This window comes from Alternaria viburni (genome assembly GCF_023758015.1).
Source record: "Alternaria viburni strain BMP 2772 chromosome Unknown scaffold_11, whole genome shotgun sequence".
Classification (NCBI taxonomy): domain Eukaryota; kingdom Fungi; phylum Ascomycota; class Dothideomycetes; order Pleosporales; family Pleosporaceae; genus Alternaria; species Alternaria viburni.
In genome coordinates, this window is record NW_026055780.1 from 404,527 (window position 1) to 420,570 (window position 16,044).

The following is a 16,044-nucleotide window of genomic DNA, read 5'->3' on the forward strand; positions in this document are numbered from 1 at the left end:
GATGCGAATGTTGCCGGGTAGTTAGTAAGGAAGAGGCTCATGCGCAATTAAAGCTTGAGTACTAGTCGGGCAGTCCTAGGCCAAAGTCGTCGGTCGGCAAGCTCAGGTACCACTTCAAACTCTATGGCGCACAGGCCGGGTCGCTTTAGCCGGCTGCCGCGGTGTACCTGGACAGAGGTAAGCATTGTGTAGCTATTTTCGATGCGACGTCTCTTCGTTATCGCAGCTGCTGATGAGAATCTCCGTTGGGAGAGGCGGACGATGACGGATGTCAGTCGTGACGGTGCTGGTGGTGGCTGAAACAAGCCTAGCGGCACTCCTGGAACGGCGGATTCCACCACCTAACTGCAGCCAAGATAGCCGACCTCACGAACTCCTGCTTGCGCTACCACCCACATCGGTGTGCGACTCGACGACATCACGAATAAAGGATGCGCTAATGCTACTATTTCCTCCTCGAACGACCCGAGCTCAGCCCACTTTAGTTTCAAGGCCGCAAGGCTGCACATTTGCACGGTGCGGAGAAGCCAGGCTAACCTTCCCTCCCTGCGCACATCGGGGCATCTCCCGCAACTCTAACCTGCTTTACCCTCACTCTACCCTGCGCAGCTCAGGCATCTCCCGTCTACCTGCCGTCGATCCCGCAGCAGATAGCGTGAAACAGACAATCTAGACAACCCTTCATCACTCTTTCAATAGAGTCACTATGTTTCGAAACGAAGCTACTGTGAGGCTCGCCACCATCATGCTCAGGGGCCAGTCTGGTCACTGACTACGGCTGTCTACTACCTACCAAAGGTCTACCATGCGACTCAGAACCCTCGAGTATAAGACCCCATGTTCCCAGCGCCAAAAGTAAAAAGGCATCAGCTTTGATCTCATCTACTTCACACTTTCGCTTTCAGCAACCAACAACACTTTCGTTACTACTACTACTCGACTTTATTAGTCCTTACTATCGTTTGTGCAGAGCACTTCACTTCTATCACATTTTTACTCGATCTCATATCGCCAATCGTCCAATACTCGACTTTTCGTCAAACATATCAATCAATCAACAACAGCAAACATGAAGTTCCAAATCGCTCAGGTTCTTGCTATCGCTAGCATCGCTACTGCTCTCCCTACCAACTACGGCTCCGGCTCTGGCACCACCCCAGCTGCTCCCATCACCACTGGAACTTCTCCCAGCTACGGATCTGGCTCCAGCTCAGGCCCCAGCTACGACTCTGGTGCTTCCGATGAGACTCCCAGTAGCGGCAGCGGTGGAAAGCCCAGCTACGGCGGCGGCATCGGTGCCGGTCTTCCTGGACTCGGTGGCTCTGCTGGTGGCAAGGGCGGCCTCGGTGGCATGATCGGTGGCTTCATGCCCGGCGGCGGCAAGCTCCCTGGCCTCGGTGGCTCTGCTGGTGGCAAGCTTCCTGGCATCGGTGGTGGCCTTGCCATTCCCGGCATTGGCGGCGCTGCTGGTGCTGGAGGTGCTGCTGGTGGCAAGGGCGGACTCGGCGGCTTCGGTGGCCTCATGGGCGGACTTGGCGGCGCTGGCAAGGGCGGACTCGGTGGCCTCGGCGGCCTCATGGGCGGAATCGGCGGTGGTGCTCACGGCGGTGCCAACGGCGGCGCTCACGGAGGTGCTGGTGCCGGTGTAGGAGGAGGAGCTGGTGCTGGTGTAGGAGGAGGAGCTGGTGCTGGTGTCGGTGGCTCCGTTGGCGGAGGTGCCCACGGCGGCGCTGGTGCTGGTGTTGGAGGAGGAGCTGGTGCCGGCGTCGGTGGCTCAGTCGGTGGTGGAGCAAACGGCTCTGTCGGCGGTGGTGCCAACGGCGGTGTTGGTGCTGGTGTCGGCGGTGGTGCATCTGGATCCGTCGGTGGAGGTGTAGGCGGCTCCGTTGGAGGTGGTGCCAACGGCGGCGCGGGTGCTGGTGTCGGTGGCTCTGTTGGAGGTGGTGCTTCCGGCTCTGTCGGAGGTGGCGCTAACGGAGGTGCTGGTGCTGGTGTCGGTGGCTCAGTCGGTGGTGGTGCTGGTGTTGGCGGTTCCGTCGGCGGTGGTGCCAACGGCGGTGTCGGTGCTGGTATCGGTGGCGGTGCCCACGGTGGTGCTGGTGTTGGTGCTGGCGTCGGCGGCGGTGCTCACGGTGGTGCTGGTGCCGGTGTTGGTGGCTCTGTTGGAGGCGGTGTTCACGGCGGTGCTGGTGTCGGTGCCGGTGCTGGTGGTAACGCTGGTGCTGGTGTTGGCGGCTCTGTTGGTGGCGGTGCTTCCGGATCTGTTGGCGGTGGTGCTGGTGCCGGTGCTGGTGGCTCTGGCTCAGTTGGAGGTGGTGCTTCCGGCGGTGCCTCTGGCTCTGTTGGAGGCGGTGCTTCCGGCTCTGGATCTGGCTCCGGCTCCGGCTCCCACTACTAAGTGGTCGTAGCTGAAGCATCACGCATGCTTCTTGTACATTAGACTCTGGATTGGACGAACGTTAGGATTCGAGATATGACTTTTAATTCATCACTTTACTTAAAACCTTTACTCTTTTGCACCTTTACCTTGATCTTCTATGTTTCTTGACTCAGACGAAGCAATTCTTTCTATCAACAATATTCATATTCTCAGGCAAGGGGCAGACTCAGAAACAACACAGCTCCGTCATTGCCACTGAGTCGGACCTTACTCCAGCATACCCAGCACAGCCTCCCAAGGCCTCAACTCCAGCTTCCCACTCTTCGCCTTCTCATCCAATTGCCTCTCGTCATAGTTACCAGCAACCCACTTCTTCACTTTCAGATCACCCATCTTCTCCCATACCATCTGCTCTCCACTGAAATTCAGCACAGTAATAAACGCATTCTTCTCACTCCACCGCCGATACGCAACGACCTTCTGATCTTCCATATCAAGCATCTCGAAATCACCGTACACGAAGACGTCCTTGTTCTCCTTGCGACACTCGAGACCACGCTTCCAGAATGCGCGCACGGAGAGCATACCGGGTGAAGGTTCGGGGTTTGCGAGTTGAGCTGCGGCGTTGATGCTGGGATAGTCGTCGTTGACGCGCATCCAGGGTTTTCCGCTGGTAAACCCGGCTTGGGCGGATGAGTCCCATTGCATGGGTGTTCTGGCGCTGTCGCGAGCTTTGCGTTGCTGTATAATTAAGAATAAGTAGTCAGCTTATGTCTCATTTCCTATCATACACACTGGGCTTACCATGATCTTGGCTGCTAGGGCCTGCTTTTCAGCATTGCCGGGGTAGAGGTCGCGATACTTCTTGAAGAAGTTTATGCTTTCAATGTCCTTATACTCCTCGGGTTTCCACTCCTTAGGCACGTTGCGCATGCCAATCTCCTCGCCTTGGTAGACATACAACGTCCCAGCGAGGGTAGTTTGCATCAAGCACAACAGCTTCGCGCCATACTCGCGCCACCGGTCGCTGTCATCGGTGAACCTGCTTACACTCCGAGGCTGGTCGTGGTTTTCCACGTAGAGCGAGTTCCAGCCGTCGCGCTCGAGCATCAGGCGCTGTAGCCTGTTCACGATCTTCTTCAGGTCTCGCGCATCCCATGGTTGTAGGGTGTACTTGAAATCGCCCGGTACATTGTCGATGTCGACCAAGTCGAAGACAAATATCATGTTCAGCTCTTCGTTTTCGGCACCGACGACTTTGATGACCTCGTCATCATCGCGGACGAATGGCATTTCTCCAACAGTGAGCGTGTCGTATTTCGAGAGGACATCGCGCCGAAGTTCCTTCAACCACTCGTGTAGTCTTGGGCCGTTGGCGTAGTATTTGTCACCAGGCTGGTACTTGTTGTCTTTGACCGAGATGGCCGCATCCGGGAACGTCTGAACCTTCGATATCATGTTGATCACATCCATGCGGAATCCAGAGACACCCTTGTCGAGCCAAAAGCGCAGAATATCATGTACGGCTGCGCGCACATCGGGGTTTTCCCAGTTGAGATCCGGTTGTTCGGGCGTAAAGAGGGATAGGTAGTACTCTTGAGTCTTCTCGTCCCAGGTCCACGCAGAGTTGGCCTCTCCTAGGATCTGCGCCCAGTTATTTGGAGGCAAGCGATTTCCGTCGGCATCGTACTTCGCAGGCTTCCAGATATACCAGTCGCGTTTCGAAGACTCCTTGGATGAACGCGAGTCCAGAAACCATGCGTGCTCTTCCGATGTATGGTTGACGACAAGGTCCATGACGAGTTTCATGTCACGCTTTTTGACTTCTTTGATGAGGTTGTCAACGTCGGCTAAGGTGCCATAGCTGGGATCGATGTCCTCGTAGTCTGCGATGTCGTACCCCATGTCCGCTACAAAAGGTCAGTATGTGCATGGCATACATTTTGAACATCCAGGACTTACCTTGTGGGCTCTTGTAGATTGGCGATACCCATATCACATCAACACCGAGGTCTTTCAAGTAGTCTAGCTTTTGTGTGATACCAGGGACGTCGCCCCAACCATCGCCATTGCTGTCTAGGAACGAAGCAGGGTAGATCTGATATCGGCGTCAATGTCTGCATCGGCATAATGGTGAGTCGTTCATACCTGGTATACCACCGCTTCTTTCCACCAGCGGTGCTTGTCAGTTCCGACATACAGGTCTTTCTTTTGCGACATTCTCGAAATTCTACCCGATGAATAGAGGCGTGATGTCGTGAAGTTTCGTCGTATTTAGCATTGCGAGATGCGGTGCATAGTGGTTCACGTCATAGCCGTATGTGGGCCTAGCCAGTCGCGATGGCCAACAGATGTAGTGCATCTCAACGCGTGGGTGTCTACGTGGGGCGCGTCACCCTCCCGATGTCGCGGGGTAGCCGTTGTGCCGACACCCAGCCACTCAGACGGAGAGACCTAACTCCCCATGGTATTCTCCATTTCGATGCATCTTCAGATGTGCTTTCAGCAGCAACGTGCATCGTAGCCTAGTGTCATTCGCGCAATATGGTAGATACTGTGAAGATCGCGTTGGCTGGCGTAGCTCACGCGCCAAAATACGTCACCAAGCGGCTGCACGGCTAGGCACGCGACCTCCTACCCTCCACAGAAACCGGATGAATGCTACCGTGCAACACGTACTTACAGCAACACTCCATGTTGCCCTCGTGTTCTTAAAGCTTTAGGAACCCCACCGAATCCGGTCCGATAACACCAGCGACCAGCTAACACTGAACCCACGAGAGCTTCAGGAGCTATGACGTACGACAACGACGCTGAGGAAAGAGGCACGTCCGGCTCGCGGACCCCACTTCTGGGGAGGTCAGCCCATCAGAGGATTGGACAGGAGAATGAAGGCCCTAGGTGGACCTTCACGAGTGTGCTACAGTTCTTTGGTGGCGGCATCTATGCTCCCGACTCCACCACGTATGACCCCCTGGAGATACTGCTCAACACCGAAGACGCAGACGAAAAAGACGAACTCACCACGTTATGGCGAGACAACAAGCTCAGTGAGCTCAACTTCGTCGGTGTGGTGGTAAGTCTCCGAACATCTCTTTTCGTGGTTAATACACTCGGCGCCGTGCCTTCCACATGGCGCATGCTTCACGCCGAATCGTGACAAGGCTAGCACGGGCACCATCCGTTGTGTTGGCTTTCCTCAATCAATATCAACGCTGTCGATAGCATCCGACATGCTAATACATGACAGGCCGCCCTTTTAGCTGGCGTTCTCACATCCACCGGAAGCTGGCCGAACATCTTGCCAAATGGGAAAGAATCGCCATGGTCTGTGCGCACATCATGGTACTGCGGTATCATATTGTCGCTTTTCAGCATCCTTACAGCTGCTGATCAGACCGTACGACTGCACCGCCTTTCATCACATCGCGATGGGCTGGCCAATATTCGAAAACTGATTGCCAAGACGAATGGCGAGAAGAGCCACTCATCCAAGACTGGACGTCGGACACCTAGCTTGCTACAAATCGTCACATGGCAAATGCCAGTGATGTTTTTGACCTCCGCTACTGTCTGCATGGTCGTTGGAATGTTCTTGCACGTCTGGTCTGCCACCACACACCTGCACCATCCAACACTGTGGGACGATAACACCAAGGTGCGTTCGTATGACATCCGTTCTACATAATGTTCTGACTCGTCCAAAAGGTTGCCGTCACGTTTAGTACTGTCGCCATTCTCGCAATGACGCTGTTCTTCGTCGGTCAGATCTCGCTTTACTCTCCTATTCGACAATGATGTCATACCCACGGACAAATGTTGAACATATCTGGAATTTTGGGGGAGCCCATACTCGGCTTAGGCCTTCGAAGGCCTTCCTTCATACCACTATAAAGACGATTTTCAGCGATTTGGTTCCAATTCCACGAGTGTATCTTCATTACTCGACTACTAGCAACTCCCATTCTGATTGTCGTGCTTGCGCTGGCCTCCGCAGTGTCGTTTGCTCAGTGCGCCTGACCTAATCACGCAATTAATTCAAGGGTATAAAGCGACGGAAAGAGCCTCCCTCAAGACTTTTGTCGCCAGTCACTCTGCGGTTCGTCAAGCTAAAGTATTATTTAACGCTCATGCTCACCTGTTTCACTACTCGAACGAATTGCCCTTCGTCATTGCGGGGTTTCCCCTTCTACAGATAGGGCTTGGCTCGCCAACTCCCACGCGACTAATACAAATTTCCATATTAGCTCACCGCATCTGTTCTATACGTTGCTCACAGACTCAACCACGACCTTTATATCACAACGTCTTTCCCCACACCAGCAAGTTCCTATATACAATCCGCTCAAGCAACATCTCATGGCGACGGTATCAGCAGCGGGCTCGTACGAGCAGTACAAGCTTGATACCAAGCGCTTCATCTTCTGGCTCATTGACACTGCGAAGAAGCGGGACTACGACATCGCTGATCCAGCCGAAACCCAGCAACCCTCGAGACGGCTGAAAGGCCAAGCGAGGAAGCAAGCAAAGCAAGTGACCAACCAAGCGACCGCGTCGAAGACCAATTACGTTATCTCGACGGAAAAGATCCTCGACTTGGCGAAACATATCGCAGACCATGAGGAGACCTCGACAATGCCCAAGTTTGTTTGGTACTCCTACAAGCGGGCTGTGAGAACGCGCCAGGCCTACGCCGACCGCTATGCCCAGGAAGAACTGTCGGAGACGGCTTCGGACGATGGCCACATCTACTTCCTGTGGCTGTTGAAACACTGCCACACGATCCTAAAGAAGAAGATCGCAGTGCAGGCGGTCAGCCGACCGGAGACTGCAGCACCTGCGCAACTTCGATTCAACATCGCGACTGAACCGACATCAGCGCCATCTCTCCTTCCGGTACCTGGATCCGCACCGCAGGCTGTTGATAATAGTCAGAAAACCACACCGGAAGAAATCACCGCCGCTGAGGCCGAACGAGAAGCAAAAGGTCACAAGCTGGATGAGCTGGCTCGGAAATTTGAGCTCGACATGAAGGTGAAACAAGACGCGGAGGCTGAACTCGAAACGGAGAGGAAAGCTAAAGAAGAGATCGCTTTGAGGAAGTCTTGTCTGGCGGACGATATGCGCATCATCGTCGAGCAGCTGGAGTCCGACTGGAACGACACTCACAAGACTGATGACGACGAGAATTACTTGGATGAGACCCGAGCTACTCTCATGACGGAAGCTGCGTTCCACCTCATACGCCACACAGAAGAGGCCCTGGTGAAAGAAGCTCATGAGAAAGGTCTGCCGCCATTTGATCCCTCTCTCGATGACGATGACTTCTTCGGCAAGACGTCGAAAGCGCTCAGAAAGATCGAGGCGGAGCGACGTTCACAACCAGGAGAGTATTTGTTCTTCGCTTCACGGTCGATCATTCAAGATGATGTTGCGAACCGACACACGAACGAGGACTACGACTTCCTAGTACACTACTTGTTTGAAGCCGCACTGGAACCAGTAAGTCTTCCTCGGTCCACCAAAAGTCTGATCCATATCCACACTGATTACTGACCATTGTATAGCAAGCCAGAAGGTCACATGAGGAACAGTACCAGATGCCACTACTAGCAGGATCATTAGACGCTCTGTCTCGCGCGTACGGTTCGCTGGGTTCTTTCGGCTTCATCTCAATGGTTTTCATATTTGCCGCCGAGTTGATGATCAGAATTCGAACGAAAGACCAAAACCGTTCGCTGAGGGATTACATACCAATGTCACGACGGGCGAGGGATGAAGAAGCCCAGTTCGCATCTTGGCATGAACGGGGAATCCGCTTCCCACATCTACTTCAGCAAGTCACAGACTCAGGGTATACACACCGAGGTCTGATCTTAGACCGGCCATTTTCCCATGCCCGGTACGCTAAGATGCGGATGTTGCCGCGTGACCATCTATTCTACGGTTTGCAGGACGACTACCCGTGGCCGGTGGGTCTCGAAGTGAGCAACGTCATCGAAAAACATGGCGACGGGTCTGCGCGCCAAGTGGCCGCCGCTCGGTACATTCTTCCACCACGGGACGGCGACTTCTTGCGTAACACCATTCCGACTCTGAGAGCGAAGCTTTCCCTGGTTCACATTTTGCTGCGCGAGGAAATGGGCCTCGGCTTTGCGAATCTCAGCCCGCAAATCTTCGCAATAGCCCATTTGTACAACTGCTTCCAAAAGCGGGGCTGGATCAACGGGGTCTGGCCGGAGATTGAGCTCATCATGGACCGGCATTCGAAGAAGATCTTCTCCACCGCAATACCCACGAAACCAGATGAATTCTACTCGCGCCTACTGCTTGTAGCCGGGTACTCAACCACGTTCATCAAGAAAACTCGGAATGCGGACAAGGACGTTTACAGTCGCCGCGATTTTGGGAAAGCCACCCATAAGACGTGCGAGTTAGAACCACTTCCGATGACGAAGATTCTCCGCGACTATGTCCACCAGAGGGAAACGGGCGTGCGCACCTGGTATCGCATGGACGAGGAGATGGCCAAGCACAGTAAAGTTTCTTCGCGGACGCAGGGTTCGGGCGACCTGAACATCTCGTCGTTCATCAAGGAGCTTCGCAATTCAGAAGAGCTTCCTCGCATTCTCGACCGTCTGGAGTTCGACTACATCAGTCTGACGCTACTATGCAACGAGCTTTGCGAAAAGATCGACGCCGAACAAGCAAGATTTAGCGCCAGCGGAGAGAAAGTTCACAAACAGGCGGACTGGAAGTCGCCTACCAGCGACGGGTTCATGGTTGTGGCAACGCTCCTCGGAGATCTCGACCGCGTTGTGATGAAGAAGAAGCGCAATCCCAAGGGAAACATGGACATGGCAGATACGACTAACGTTGTTGACGCAGCTGTTCGAGTGATGCAAGGCTTTCTGGATGGGCTGAAGAAGTAGGAGAAGAGGCGGACGGTCTGATTAGGCAGTTGACTTAACAATGATACCCCAAATAGCATCTTCGCGGAGTAACTCGGATGGACCGTGATTGGAAAACTTCCCGTACAGCAACGATGCATCAAATATGTGACTTCACACCACCACCGTCGCTTCATGGCTGACTCACTGCACTGATACCAGACCGGCTCCCCACCTGTGTAACAATTCAGCTCATCCCATCTGTCGTGTAAAACTTACTCCGCATCTCTACCACCCGGTTGAGATCCCAAAATCCACATCCGCCAATCACATCGAGGCACACGGGCTGCGGCTGACTGAAGGCTCGGGATCACGACGCCACTAATAAAGCTTCGTATATGCACTCCAGATGTACTGTGCCCGTGGAATGGTGTGATAGTTTCCCGCGCCGGCTGGATCGCTGGGAGCCAGAAGTGTCGAGAAAGCTTAAATTGGAGCTAGAGTCTCGCATGGTAGTGCCAGTGAAGTATCCCAATCTTGCCCTTCTGCAACATGCGTCTTCTCGATCTCTATTCCGCTAGTGTTTTCTTGTTCGGCGCAGCATCTGCGTACGGCTATTCAAGCAATTCGTGTGAAGACTTGGCCTTGGTACTGCCCAACCGCACCTTCTTCCCCGCAGCATCAACCTACAACGCATCTATCCAATCGTACCCTTTCCTTCAACTTCGGCTGCATCCATCATGCATTGTCCGTCCAACATCCGTAGAAGATGTATCGACTGCCATCACTGTTCTGCGATTGAGTAACAGCACCAAGTTTGCGATCAAAGGCGGTGGTCATAACGCGAACGTCGGCTTCAACAATATTGATGATGGTGTCACAATCGACATGCAGAGCATGAACAAGGTCGAAGTCGCGAGAGGAGATCAAGTTGTGAGGGTTGGCGCGGGGGCGCTGTGGCAGGACGTATACGACGAGGCTGAGAAGCGGAAACTGACGGTACTTGGGGGTCGCATTGGCGTCGTCGGAACTGCTGGCTTTCTGACTGGAGGTAAGCTGAGATTCTTGTAACAAAATTATGAATAGGAGACTGACTGATATTGTCCAGGTGGTATATCTTTCTTCAGCCCAGAGCGTGGATGGGCATGTGACGGCGTCGTCAACTTCGAGGTCGTACTCGCCAGCGGGAAGATTGTGAATGCCAACGCTACATCGCACTCTGATCTCTTCGCGGCGCTCAAAGGAGGGCAGCTCAACTTCGGCATAGTCTCTCGCTTTGACTTGGCAGCCTTCCCTGCTGGTCCCATCTATGGTGGAAGAATCGTTTTTGGGCCCAATGCCACCACACCCTTGCTTTCTGCGTTTACCAATTTCAAGCTCGGGGAATATGACCCATATGCAGCGGGCTGGGTCACTGTGCGCTACAACCATACGGCAGCGACGTTCACTCCAGTGAGCATCATGTGGTACACACGGCCAGCGCAAAGGCCTGGGGCACTGAAGGCGATTTTCGAGACCAAGCCACAAGTCATAAATGGCATGGTTGAAGCTCCCATTAGTGAGCATACCAGGAACGCGTCGAGACAAGTGGCCGCAAATCCTCAGCGCACCATCTGGGCAACGACCTCTTTCGCCGTCTCACCGACGATCATTCATCGCATCCACAGTTTGTGGAAAGAAGTCGTCCCGGAGATTGCGGCACAGTACGCCTATGCTAAGCCTGTCGCAGAGATCACATTCCAAGCTCTTCCCGCACCACCTCGCAACGGCACATCACCTAATAGCTTAGGCTTTCAACCAGAAGAGATGCCAGAGAAGGATCTGGTATTCTTGCAGATAATCTTCACATTTGAGGACGCTGCCGCTACCGATGGTTTCGAAGAAGCTTTGATGGATATGGTAAAACTAGTGGAAGGCCTGACGAAGGAAGAGGGTGTCTTCCATCGCTACAAGTATCTCAACTTCGCAGCATCGTTTCAGGATCCGTTGGGAAGCTATGGCGGAGTTGAGTTAGGAAGGATGAGGGAAGTGGCGAGGAAGTACGATCCAACGGGTATTTTCCAGACGCAGGTGCCGGGAGGGTTCAAGCTGTTTTGATACATATGGGCGCAAATGTACGGAGGAGTAACGAGCGTGAAGACATCGCGCGGGCGCGTCGGCGGGGTGGCTGGGACGCGTCCACGGGTGCGGGCGACATCGTCCAAACCCAAACCGGCTAGTGCAGGGGTGAGTCCCATCCATGGATCAAACCTACCTAGGTACGCAACCACGACCGCCGTCATTTCGTTAGAAACTTGCGTCCAATATATCGAATGCGTTGCCCGTTGCTATGAACTCTACGCGAATGTATCAATGTCATTAAATATGGGAAGTTCCAAAGAAGGCGGGTGTCAAGGCGTTCCGCTGAGCCGTCCGCGATGCTGGCGATTTGAATGCAAATGAGTACGTGTAACTGCTCCTGTGCTCTGGGTTCGCAAGGCGATAGTTGATTGAGACCGCACAAGAACGACCTTTGTCAATGATCGCGACTAGTATCGCTTCCAGCCTTACTTTATTACCATACTAAACGCTTTCCCGAGGTCCTCAGATGGTATGGTGGACATTACGAACGACACGTTCTCTCAACTCTTGATACCACTTGCAGCGTCGCTGGCAACCTACTGCTGTCTGCCTGTCTAAAGTGATCGGATCGAGAGAAAATGGAGACAGTGAAGGGCCTGTGGAAGTGGCGGCTCACATTCACTGTCATGGGAATCGCCTAGCAAATATTCTCACTGAAAGTACTCTGTAGCACGGCCACAATATCAATACAACTCTCGGGAAAGCATCTGCCATAAGCAGCCGCGTTGCGCCTTGAGAATTATCTCCTCTCGCCACATCAACCCAGCTGCAGGTACAGATCTTCAATTACAGTCAACCTTGGAACACATCAACAACCACCTCACAAAGTCCACGGGTTATCAACATCCACTTGCAGCCCTCGATCAACCTTTCAATACCTCGATATCGGCAGTCACACCCATACCTCAGCAGTTTACTTCACCAACACCGCGCATATTCACCGTGTCAAGATGGATCCTGTAACCATTGTTCTTTGGGTGTTCGTAGCCCTGCTGGAGATTTGGCTGGTCTTTGCACTCGCCTACGCCGGGCTGCAGAGATACGATGGACGGAACTTCTTCGAACGATTCGTGGCCGCTTTGCTATTCCGGTTGTAGACGACGGAGTGGAACAAGGTGGACGCATGAAGCTGGATGGAGATCACACTTGGGCGAAATGGGGCGTTGCGAGAAATGATGTGGATTTGTCGGAATGTCACGCAGGGTATACGCCGAGGGAATATCACGCAGTATGGCCAGATATAGGCTGGATGTGAAGGAACTCTATATTTGTCACATGCCCCTACAACTGCAGTTCGTTCATCATTTCCTCCCCTGACAGCCCCGCGAGCAAATTCTTGACACTCTCCGTAGCCATCTGTACCCGTGTCTCAATCGTGGCGCTCCCAATATGCGGAACAAGCACAGCTCTTGGCTGCTTCAGAATCGGGTGATCAGCTGTGATATTGGGCTCATTCTCGATCACGTCCAGCCCAGCACCGAATATCTGCTCTTGATCCAGCGCCGTCACCAGTGCATCAGTGTCGATGATGGGTCCTCGCGCGATGTTGACGATAATAGCGAGCTTCTTCATCTTGGAGAAGAAGTCTGTGCTTACGAGATGCTTGGTTTCTGGCGTGAGGGCGCATCCGACAACGACTACGTCGCTTTCTTGTGCGAGTTGGTCGATGCTGTTGGCTGGCTCGATGGGGATGGTAGCGTTCTTGATCAGACCGAAATGATCCTCTTTGACGGGCTTGCCAGGCTTGGACGTCAGATAGATGACCTTTTTGATCCCGAATGGCAGTAATCTCAGTAACGAAGCCTGCGCAATCCTCCCGAATCCCAAGAAGCCGATAGTCGATCCTCGGATCTGAGGGCCAGTCATGAGCAATGGATGCCATGGCATCTGAGGCCATTCGCCCTTTGCGACTTTCGTCATCGACTCTCCACCTCTTCTTTGCGCCATTAGAATGAGCATGATGGTGAGGTCTGCTACGGCGTCGGTGAGACATGTTGGTGTGTAACCGAGACGTACGTCGCGTTTCTTCAGCGCGTTTCGGTCGACATGGTCGGTACCGACGGAGAATGAAGCGATGGCTTTCAGTTGCGATCCGGCTGCTTCTAAGAGTTCTTCATCGACTTTGTCTGTGAGCATGACTAGGATTCCGGTCGCACCTTTCGCATTCTCGAGAAGCCATGGGCGCGGACATGGCTGCATGCACATCGTCAGCAACCCGTCTTCTCGCCAGTGATACCTTGGTAGAGACCTACCTTTTCGGATTGCCATTGCACAACTTCCAATTCTTCCTTCTTCGCATCGAGAAGACTTTGCGCCTCGTCGATTAATTGTCGCGTTACAACGACCTTGGTCTTCGCCATGTTGGTGTTGAATCGTGCAACTGAGGGGTCACCGCGATCGGCGTTAGGCGGGGTAGAGCTCGACTTCGTCGCAGTAGCACCGTCACGAGGAGTTGGTGAGATGTGCAGAGAAACTTGCGATAATCTTTGCATTGAAGTTGGATATGTGTCAAGCCATTACTGTCTCGAGGCATACATCTTTGCGACCTTGCTGCCGGACATCATTGGCCCGAAGCATCCGCCAATAAGCGTTGGAATAGCAAAAGCGAACCCACCTTCGGATGAGTTGTCTCCTTGCTTTCCATCAATATCATGAACCAGGGGATGGAGAGTCGCTTATCAGACGTCGTGGAACTGGAACCTAGCAATGGACGTTTGTGGAAATACACCTCATCGCTGCCCACGATACGTATCGCGCTGGCAAGTGATGCTCCCAAAGTAGCAGGTACAGCCGATGCGCGCCCCACTCCCACCATATCACCTCCTCCCCATCTCTATCTTCATTGACAAGTCTCTTATTCTGCGCAGTAATTATTCATGATCTTTGGTATAAGATAATTCGTCGCGAGTCCATTCAAAAAAAGAAGAAGCCACCACTAAGCCAAAGTTAACATGGAGGAACGAGCGCGCATCCCCGTCGCGCCACCCGTCGCCAATCCACTGCCTTCGTACTGGCACGATCCCAAGTCCCATCTTGCAAATGTCACTGAGCCAAAAGCTACAACGGCTGCACAAACCTACGACTATGTCGTCATCGGCTCCGGCATCTCAGGCACAATGACCGCCTACAACATCCTCAACACCTGGCCAGACGCACGCGTAGTGATGTTGGAAGCACGTGAAGTCTGTTCAGGCGCTACGGGTCGCAACGGCGGACATACCAAAGCGGCAAGCTACCGTAGCTACACACAGCATGTGCAAGAGCTTGGCAAAGAAGAAGCATTAAAGATAGCAAGGTTGGAGTACGCCAATATTGTTGAGACGCATCGCATGGCAGAGGAACTGGGATTGAACTGTGAAAGTAAGTTATGTAACACGGTCGATCTTATCTACGATAGACCTACCTTTGAAGCGGGCAAACTGGCGATTCAGATGCTGCGAATTGATGCGGAAGAGCAGGAGAAGGAAGTGGGAAATGCTGCGTGGTACCAGATCCATGAAGATATCGCGAGCATACAAGACAAGTTCTCTGTTGCAGCGGAAAACAGCAATCCGACAATCGATACGAAAGAGAAGCTGGCGGGCGCCTTCGAATACCTAGCCGGCAGAATCCACGCATATCGTTTTACGACCGGGTTATTGGCGGAGTGTGTCAAGAAAGGGCTACAGCTATGCACGAACACGCCAGTTCACGACATCGGTCCCTCGGCGGGATCGGAAGGCGAGAGTGGTAATCGCTGGGATGTTTGTACCCAGCATAGTACCATCACGTCCAAGAACGTCATCATCGCAACTAACGGCTACACACCCTACGTTATGAAGGAACTTCAAGGAGCTATCGTGCCAATGCGTGGACAAATCACCGCACAGCGGCCAGGAACCTCGACGAAGCTGCCAGCTCCATTACCGACAACATACTCATTCATCTACCGCGATGGCTACGAGTACATGATTCCTCGGCCCTTGCCAGACGGAGGACAGCAAATCGTTATTGGTGGTGGTTTGGGCCGTCTCCCTCACGCCGGTCCAAGCGAGTACGGAACGGTTGACGATAGTAGCTTGAACCCAGAAATCTCCAAGTATCTCAACGAGAGCTTGACTGGATATTTCGGTAAAGATAACTGGGGTGAGAAGTCTAAAGAAGAGGCATCGCGCCGCGTGGTACAGGAGTGGACAGGAATTATGGGCGCAACGGCTGACGGACGACCGTTTGTAGGTGAGGTGCCAGGCAAGAAGGGCTTGTGGATATCCGCGGGGTTCAATGGCCACGGTATGGTGTTGTGTTTAAAGTCTGCGGAGGCGTTGGTGAAGATGATGGAAACTGGAAGTGCGAATGGGAAACCAGAGTGGTTTCCTGAAAGCTTTTTGATGACACAAGAACGATTGGAGAAGTGCAATTTTCGTGGTCGTACCGATATGCAGGTATCTGAATGATTCATCTGATAGATCATCCGTTACCAGACACTCTGATTCTACTAAAACTTACCCAATGATAGTGCAGATATGATGTTCTGTTGTACGATGACACCTCAACGTAACACAGCTCTCGGTAACACACTTCTTTTTCTCTTACGATCTTTCCAGTCCTCCCTTGCCTGTGCGGGTAGGTAACAGCAAATGCAGAAGACTAAACCCCATGCAGCCCCGATCAAGT

General features: G+C 53.1%; 7 protein-coding genes across 7 annotated transcripts; 5 read left to right on the top strand and 2 right to left on the bottom strand.

Annotated features, from left to right (window-relative positions):
- Positions 1 to 1,069: 1,069 nt before the first annotated feature.
- On the top strand, positions 1,070 to 2,398 carry J4E79_005781 (uncharacterized protein; the record flags this gene model as incomplete). The annotated part of the gene is made up of 1 exon (XM_049354659.1): positions 1,070 to 2,398. One exon carries the CDS (start codon positions 1,070 to 1,072, stop codon positions 2,396 to 2,398), a length of 1,329 nt encoding a protein of 442 aa, XP_049210782.1.
- Positions 2,399 to 2,647: 249 nt separating this feature from the next.
- J4E79_005782 (uncharacterized protein) lies at positions 2,648 to 4,600 on the bottom strand (the record flags this gene model as incomplete). Its single annotated transcript, XM_049354660.1, has 4 exons — positions 2,648 to 3,121; positions 3,185 to 4,290; positions 4,343 to 4,478; positions 4,529 to 4,600. The coding sequence occupies 4 exons, from the start codon at positions 4,598 to 4,600 to the stop codon at positions 2,648 to 2,650; spliced, it is 1,788 nt and encodes a 595-aa protein (XP_049210783.1).
- Positions 4,601 to 5,174: 574 nt separating this feature from the next.
- On the top strand, positions 5,175 to 6,178 carry J4E79_005783 (uncharacterized protein; the record flags this gene model as incomplete). Its single annotated transcript, XM_049354661.1, has 3 exons — positions 5,175 to 5,456; positions 5,631 to 6,038; positions 6,089 to 6,178. The coding sequence occupies 3 exons, from the start codon at positions 5,175 to 5,177 to the stop codon at positions 6,176 to 6,178; spliced, it is 780 nt and encodes a 259-aa protein (XP_049210784.1).
- Positions 6,179 to 6,739: 561 nt separating this feature from the next.
- Positions 6,740 to 9,312, top strand: J4E79_005784 (uncharacterized protein; the record flags this gene model as incomplete). Its single annotated transcript, XM_049354662.1, has 2 exons — positions 6,740 to 7,882; positions 7,948 to 9,312. The coding sequence occupies 2 exons, from the start codon at positions 6,740 to 6,742 to the stop codon at positions 9,310 to 9,312; spliced, it is 2,508 nt and encodes an 835-aa protein (XP_049210785.1).
- Positions 9,313 to 10,158: 846 nt separating this feature from the next.
- J4E79_005785 (uncharacterized protein) lies at positions 10,159 to 11,367 on the top strand (the record flags this gene model as incomplete). Its single annotated transcript, XM_049354663.1, has 2 exons — positions 10,159 to 10,321; positions 10,379 to 11,367. The coding sequence occupies 2 exons, from the start codon at positions 10,159 to 10,161 to the stop codon at positions 11,365 to 11,367; spliced, it is 1,152 nt and encodes a 383-aa protein (XP_049210786.1).
- Positions 11,368 to 12,672: 1,305 nt separating this feature from the next.
- Positions 12,673 to 13,883, bottom strand: J4E79_005786 (uncharacterized protein; the record flags this gene model as incomplete). Its single annotated transcript, XM_049354664.1, has 2 exons — positions 12,673 to 13,584; positions 13,644 to 13,883. The coding sequence occupies 2 exons, from the start codon at positions 13,881 to 13,883 to the stop codon at positions 12,673 to 12,675; spliced, it is 1,152 nt and encodes a 383-aa protein (XP_049210787.1).
- A 459-nt stretch (positions 13,884 to 14,342) lies between these two features.
- Positions 14,343 to 15,824, top strand: J4E79_005787 (uncharacterized protein; the record flags this gene model as incomplete). Its single annotated transcript, XM_049354665.1, has 1 exon — positions 14,343 to 15,824. One exon carries the CDS (start codon positions 14,343 to 14,345, stop codon positions 15,822 to 15,824), a length of 1,482 nt encoding a protein of 493 aa, XP_049210788.1.
- Between the last annotated feature and the right edge of the window lie 220 nt (positions 15,825 to 16,044).